General features: G+C 34.1%; 1 protein-coding gene across 4 annotated transcripts in view; it reads left to right on the forward strand.

Annotated features, from left to right (window-relative positions):
* LOC129237193 (proline dehydrogenase 1, mitochondrial) overlaps positions 1-5,241 on the forward strand; it is a 57,937-nt gene extending 52,696 nt beyond the window's left edge. For 2 of the 4 annotated variants that reach the window (XM_054871706.1, XM_054871707.1), the window contains exons 6-13: positions 230-268; positions 536-600; positions 661-839; positions 902-1,076; positions 1,157-1,318; positions 1,399-1,590; positions 1,651-1,828; positions 3,425-5,241. In XM_054871706.1, the coding sequence (XP_054727681.1) occupies positions 230-268; positions 536-600; positions 661-839; positions 902-1,076; positions 1,157-1,318; positions 1,399-1,590; positions 1,651-1,828; positions 3,425-3,630 (1,196 nt within the window). In that variant the 3' untranslated portion in view covers positions 3,631-5,241. The remainder of the gene's footprint in view (positions 1-229; positions 269-535; positions 601-660; positions 840-901; positions 1,077-1,156; positions 1,319-1,398; positions 1,591-1,650; positions 1,829-3,424) is intronic. The other 2 variants (XM_054871708.1, XM_054871710.1) reach the window with 1 other exon arrangement.
* Positions 5,242-7,994: the final 2,753 nt, after the last annotated feature.

Here is a 7,994-nt window from a genome sequence, read left to right on the forward strand (position 1 = left end):
AGCACACGAAACCAATTCCTAATCGAATAAACCGGATAAGTTTTATTCAAGCTTTATCAAATTGGTACATTGATTATTTTATATGACTCAAATTTTATTTTAAATTTATTATTCATTTTTTATTCCCGCCAATGAATCCACTCAAAAACTGAATTACTAATAATGAAACAATGCAATCTCGCATCAATCAAAAAACAAACAAAATCCACTTATGTACTTACTAACAAAGATGACGATCATAGAACCGTCCCCCGACCCATTGCGCTGGGTAAGCTAAACTTTAACTTATTGAAATTGCAGAAAATTGTCGTAACTCTGTGCATATGAATAAATGTTTGTACATACATATGTAAGCCCAATGAGTAACGTTGGTTTCCTCTACATATATTTTAGTATAGTAATCGTTCGTCATAACTTGTAAAAATAAAACATTTCCACATGTGTATGTATGTATAGTATATACGAGTACACCTATACTAAGACAAAGCACAACTTTGCTTAATTAATTAATCCGTATTCATTTCAATCCATTTAGGTGCTACATTTGGTACAGGAATCACGGCAATTAAGCTCACGGCCCTTGGCCGACCGCAATTATTGGTGAGTTTATAGCAACTAACTTTGAAAAAATTATCTTCTAATCCGGAATTATCCTCTCAGTTACAAGTGTCTGAGGTGATTATGCGCACTCGCCAATACATGGAAGATCTTGTTGGCGGACAAGGTAATGTTCTGACTCATCACAAGACGATCAAAGATCTGGAAAAGTACTACTCCAGCTTTGGCGACAGTAAAAATGTACAAGATTTCTTGAAGAATGTTACCTCGGACAAGGAAGGGTATGTTTAATAAGCCTGCATATTTTTGATGAAACAACTTAAAATCGCATTTTGCCTTTTAGTATTCTACACTTATTCCCCTGGTCGGGTATTGTGGATGAAGATTCTCAATTAAGTGATACTTTCCGAGTGCCGGACCCACAAACTGGACAAATGCGTCGATTGATCTCACAAATTCCACCCAAGGAAGAGGAAATGTTCAGGAATATGATTCGCCGTGTCAATACAATTGTTAAGGTAATTTTCCTCTAAATTGATTTAAAAAAATAATATAATGTTTTTGAGCTAATATTTAACACCTCTTTATGCACTTTTAGGCTGCAGCTGAGCTGGATGTCCGTATAATGATTGACGCTGAACAGACTTACTTCCAACCTGCCATTTCGCGCATTACTCTAGAAATGATGCGGAAGTACAATAAGGAAAAGGCGATCGTATTCAATACTTACCAATGTTACTTGCGCGAAACGTTCGGAGAGGTATAATTTATTCAGACCTTCCCACAATATTAGCCTCTCAGCAATTTAATAAATGTTGTTCAATTTTTTAACTCTTGCAGGTGGTCACTGATCTCGAACAAGCAAAACGTCAGAATTTCTATTTTGGTGCTAAATTGGTGCGCGGTGCTTATATGGAGCAAGAGCGAGAACGCGCTGCTAGTATGAATTACCCAGATCCGATATGTCCCAATTATGAGGCGACCACTGATATGTATCACAAAACATTAACTGAATGTCTGAGGCGAATAAAGGTATGCGGCTGAATACAAATGTAAAAGCAAATGAAACTAAATTTTAAAATATATTTAAAGTTACTGAAGGATAATGGAGAAGATGCCAAAAAGATTGGAATTATGGTCGCTTCGCACAACGAGGATACTGTACGTTTTGCCATCGAAAGAATGAAGGAAATCGGAATATCACCTGAGGATAAGGTTATCTGCTTTGGCCAGTTATTGGGAATGTGTGACTATATCACGTTCCCATTAGGTATGTGCTCTTACATATGTATGAACAACACTTAGGTTAATCGAAGAGTTGAAGTGATTTTTTCTCCCACATTTGCGAATGGCGAAATCTAGTGAGAAATAGGGCGAAACCTTCCAAAGACTCATTATTCTGTTGCGGATGCGTCCCTCTGTGCGGTTGGCCAGAAAATTCACTCGCGTTGGGTTCTGTCGGAAAATAGTCTTTCCTTACTAAGTTGTTTGCTTTCATTAATTTATTTATTTAAGGTTCCAGACAAATTTCTATCAAATTAGAATTCATGGCTCATATAAAGAATTTAAAAGCAAACTGACTATGTAAAATAGTTTAACTTACTCAGACCAGTAAGGGTTTTGCGAATAAGTTGGCACCAACATATCAGAAAAAGGCAGCCTTAATCCTACTGCTTCCTAAAGCATGAATAGTGTCCCAATTTCAGACTGTTTAGCAATTTCTCCTACTATACAATCAAACTTCCGTCTTTATATTTGTGAATTGGTCATTGTGTGGCCTTAAACGGAAACTCCACACCAAGTTTTTACGTCATTGTGCTAATTTTAAAGTTCTAGCTTTAGAGCTCCTGAGGATCGTCAAGATTTGGAGGCAGTGGGGGCATAATGAAGACTCATGTCAGACACAATAGCGCTAAAACCGCATAACGTCTGGAACGCTTATTTTAGAGTTATAGTTTAAGTACTTGAAGAATCATTGGGAGTATCAGAAATAACGATTTCCAAGCATCTGAAAACATTGAAATTCAGGTAAATGCAAGGAAACTAGTAAAATGGGGTCATGCCAGAAATGCTTCTTGAACGCCAAAATAAAATTAACTTCTGCATCGAGTGCTAACTGTGAAAGAAAAACGCATCCTTATGGTAACACTATAAGAAAATGGTGGAAATCATATTTCGAATGGTATCCGAAGTCGAATACACCACTATAACTGATTAATTGCTTCGTAAGCAATTAATTTATTTTAAGACAGAATTTGTACAAAAACGACCAGAGTGTGTGTCTAGACACGAGTATGTAATTCTCTATAATGGCACCGAATCTTTTTTGGTGCCAAAAGGTGATAAAGGTTTCATGCAGTTATCATAAAGATTTCATTGGGAAATCCTTTGAAGAATTTACTCATTGATGTGTAATTAAAATAGTGCCACATTTTTGCAAAAACATTCTGAATCAAATTAATGAAAAATAGATTTCTTTAGATATTGTAGCAAATGGTTTTCATCCCAGCTTGGATATTTCCTTAACCACCTTGAGCTAGAACTATTTACTAAGACAAACAATTTAAACGATTCTTGATAATTTTCGAGTAATGAAGGGTTGAAGGAGTCCTTGGTTTATAAATTGTTTAGGATTTAGTGGCGAGTACTTGTCATTGTTGTAGCAGTTAAGTCACCGGTTGTCGTCGTCTATCTCATCCAGCGTTAGGCCCATGAAACAGGCTCTTTCGTAAGAGTGCAACCAGAGGAAAAGGGGTGTTAGATCAGTGGCGACTATTTGTCCTCATAATTGTCATAATCTGAACTCTTGGATTATTATATTATTTCAAATTAATAACTTTGTAAAAAATGTGTATTTGTGTTTCAGGTCAAGCTGGGTATTCCGCTTACAAGTATATCCCTTATGGACCAGTGAATGAAGTTTTGCCATATTTGTCGCGGCGAGCACAAGAGAACAAAGGTGTCCTAAAGAAAATCCAAAAGGAGAAACGTTTACTACTTTCCGAAATCCGTCGTAGATTTTTTACTGGTAAAATGTTCTACAAACCTAATGGAAAATATGTGCCCATATAAACTAGCGTCATTTAAAGAAGTCCATTACACAAAAACAAAAACAAATTACAAACATACTACATACATATGTATAGATACAACGGAGTATGGTGATTTCCATTACAAAATAAGTATATCTGGGAATCACTAAACGGCGAACACAAATGCAAAATATCATGGCTGAAACAAAAATGGAGAATAATACAAGAAAAAAATCAAGAACGTGTTAAATTTTATTTATACAAATAAATCTCGAATTAAAACACAATTAAAATGATATTACGATATAAATATTTATATTAATAATAAATGTGAAACTACTGATATACAAAGAAAAAACACTTTTGAGACTTACCTAAAACTTGAATGGAATTTTCGACAGTAAAAACATGCAAATTTGAACATTTATAACAAAATAATATACAAAACTGTAAATGTGTATGTGTGATTGAGGTAAATGGGTGCCGTGATGAAATCGTCATTTCCTGCATGCATCCACAGATTTGCTTACCCCAGCAAGCAAAATGTACGAGTATGTTGGCTGTAATTTGCGCCCACTCGCAACGCTTCGTTATTCCTGCGAACAAACATACATACAGGTGCATAAGTACCTATAATACATACACGCATGCACAGTATATGTAAATTTCCATGTGTATGTAGCTGCTCGAAAATTCAAAAACCAAACATCTCGTCACTATTTTTATTTAACTAAGTTGATTTATCTAGTTTGAGTATTTACTTATACCTATAAGACATGTTTTGTGGTTTTGCCCTTGACCTATATACATACATATACCGTATTATAATTAAGAAAATATGCTAACGTATGCAATGTACCTCTTAGCGCTTTAAGAAAATGCTCGTATTAGTTTTATTATTTTTAATGTTCACAGACGTTAAATCTAAGAATCTCCTCTCCGAATGTATGTACATATGTAATTGTTTTATTGTATGTGAAATGATTTCTGCTGCATACATTCATACGAAAATGCCTCAAATTTTATTTTTACGAATAACTATTATATAGTTAAATCAAATGTAACGTATCTTTACCACCTCTTTAATGTAAATGCACTTATTTACAATTTAAATTGCTATTTGCTGGGAAAAAAATGTTTAACAAATGCACTGAATGACATCAAAACAGATTTTTGATTCAATTAAATCCAATCAAAAAGCAGTATTGGCGAAAGCTGAATACCGATTTCTCCAATTTGTTTTAGATTAATGAATGTAAGAAAGAGCATAATTTCATGTTAAAATTGTATGGTAATTTATTGTTCATGTTTTCGTTTAGCACTACATGATTATATACGAGTATTATGAAAAAATAAAATTAATTAATTAACGAAAAAATGCTTCATGCAGAAACTTTATGCGCTCCACGAGCTTCAGTTTAATTATTTTCCAATATGATACAAATAATTATTTATTTTATATCAACTGGTCAAATAAATCGTCGTTGTAGTTTGCATTAACGATCAAAATGAATGAATGTTGACTTTTTAATAAATGACAATAATAATATGTTAAAGTGGACTAAGAATCGATAAAAACACATTTATAAGCATAAATACTGTGAGAAAAAAGCTAAAATATAATAACTAACGAATTTTCGAAGCAGCCGAATCGAAATTTAATTGGAATTACGATACCTATTACGAAGCTTAATGGCATATACCCTGATATATTTATCCAAAGAAATTAATTGTTGATTGCAAAATCATTAAAACTACTACGTACATACATACTATATATAGTAATTGTATAGAGAACATTTTTTTAGTATTAGTTGGCTTTTATTAGTGTTTCTAAAAATATGTGCATATTGAAAATATAAATTGAAAACAATACACGAGTCTTGCACCGAAAGATGCTAAGCAAAAGGTTGCTCGAGAACTTGAGACTTGAGGCTAGAATCTGAAGGGCTGAAATAATTCTATAACTCTAGTGTCCGCTTTACTCATGCCAGATAGGGGAATTCAAAACTGTTAGCAAGTTAAGCGTTAAATGGAGAACTGTTCGTATACATGTGTATTTATTAAATTCCATTATACAAGAAAAATTTCTTTATTTCAGTGTTGAATAAAATAAAATATAATGCAAAATTGGGTGCGTTTTCATTTTAGCCACGTTAACTTTGCCATATTTATATATATACATATTATTGATGCTCTTCCGGAACAGAATGCTCGCCATCATCATTGCCATTAATTTAATTTCATTGTAATTCGCTTAATGTGGCATCACTAACGCTTATAAAACTTACTTTGTAAACTTCACTGTTATCGTTAATTCTTCCATTAAATACCTTTCGTGGAATAAAAAGGCATTTTTCTTGCGATCAAGCGCATTCCGAAAATAAAGTGAAGTTTTGCAGAAGATCAATTTTTGGGTATTATTCAATAGACGCTTATACCCTTTTTGTGGTGTTTGGCAGAGCTGATCCTCCTATTTGGGTTTGTGTCTCGATGTTTTCCCGCAAACGTGAGGACCTACTGTTTTATGCCGCCTATATATTTATGGCGGCCGCCGTAGCCGGATAGGTTGGTGCGTGACTATCATTCGAAATTCAGAGAGAACGTAGGTCGAATGAAAAAAAGTTTTTTTTTAATAGCGGTCGCCCCTTGACAGGCAATGGCAAACCTGCGGGTGTATTTCTGCCATGAAAAAGCTCCTCATACAAATTTCTGCCATTTGTGGAACAACATCAAGACGCACACCACAGATAGGAGGAGGATCTCGGCCAAACACCAAAAAAGGATGTACGCGCCAATTATATATATATATACATGTTTATAGTAGTAACGAACTTTGCAATAGTAAATCGAAAGCATTAGAAATATTGATTTGAGGTTTGCACTTCGACCTCATGGCCTTTTGTGGCTCAAACTTTAGCAATGGGCGAATGAGGGCGCTAGAAAAGAGCAGCCAAAAATTGCAATTAAATTTTATGAAAACTTTTTTTCTACGGCGAGTTCAAGTTGAAAAAACCACCAGATAGCATCACGCGAATGGCACTGGAGTGGAACCGACAAAGGAGCAGTGGTCGCGCCACACCAAAAAACACTTGGAGAAAGTTGATGCTGCACGAACTAGCATGCATGCCGGCATCTCATGGGACGGTGCAAAAACAACTGCACAGAACCGGGTACGATGGGAAAGTTTTGTCGAGGCGCTATGCTCCCGAGACTAGTGAACAAGAAAAAGAAATGTAGGGGATCTTAGCAATCCACCTCAAACTAAAATATTGTGCATTTTTTGTTTGATTAAATTTGTAAACTACTTTTTCTTTAAGTGAGCAGAGCCCAGGGATAGCGAGCAGAGAAGAAGCGAATCAAAGGCGCCTTATATTAAATAGCAATTGCACTGGGACTTATTCACCAATTTTTTACTTCTTTCATTTTTGTATTTTTTTATGAAAATACAGTTCATACTCCTACAGAAACCATATCACTCCAAGTTTCAAGCGTTGCGCAAATTAAAAAGAAAATCAACATTTTTTCAAACAAAATTTCACACTTCTTAATAAAACCTACAAAAACAAAAAAGGGTTGAAAATTCGCGTTGATTTTCGAGACTTTTTTTTGCGACAGTGTTGGGTATTTTCTTCTTTTATGAAAATTAAAAAATAAATCTCCGCCCTTATATAGAATATGAGAAAAAGTTGTATGAAATTATTAAAATGTCTTACTCTCTTACACCTGTGATGTTAACTGCATCCAATGAATACAGGTAGAACATTTAACTAATAGGACGCAAAATTGAAGTAAATAACCTTTGTACGAGATTAAGTCGAAACTTTTAAATTGTACCGACAACTAGGAGTCACTTTTGAAATACCCTTTATATTATTTTTATTATTTGAAGCGCCCTACATACATTTGTACATCCATTATACCGTTTATTCTTTGGTATAAATCACAGTTTTTCGGCGTCATTTATTGTAGTTAGTTCATAGTTCTCATTGAGCCTTTTCTAATAAACAAAACTAATTTGTATTTCTTGCAGTCTTAAATGATTAAAGAAACTCTAAAGCACTTCTTTGTACATTTCTTTGAAGAATTTGAATAATTTTTATGACAAAAACAAACAGCTCAAGGCACTCGAAGGGAATAAAAACTACTGCAAATAACCATTTTTTTTTATCTTAGTCAGGGTTTCAGTAAAAATTTTCTATATTCCTCACCGCGTCTGCCATCGGCAGCCTCGAAACTACTTATAGATATATATAGATATATATATATTATATATTATATATATATAATAATATTAATTTGTGTAAGTGGTTGGAGAAACAGCCGTTTTTTGGTTGCTCTATTTAGTTATTAGTTACAGGGTGTTAATAATAGAAGTCAACAAACAAAAAACTCGGTACATTT

The sequence above is a fragment of the Anastrepha obliqua genome, chromosome 2 (genome assembly GCF_027943255.1).
Source record: "Anastrepha obliqua isolate idAnaObli1 chromosome 2, idAnaObli1_1.0, whole genome shotgun sequence".
NCBI classification, from domain to species: Eukaryota; Metazoa; Arthropoda; class Insecta; order Diptera; family Tephritidae; genus Anastrepha; species Anastrepha obliqua.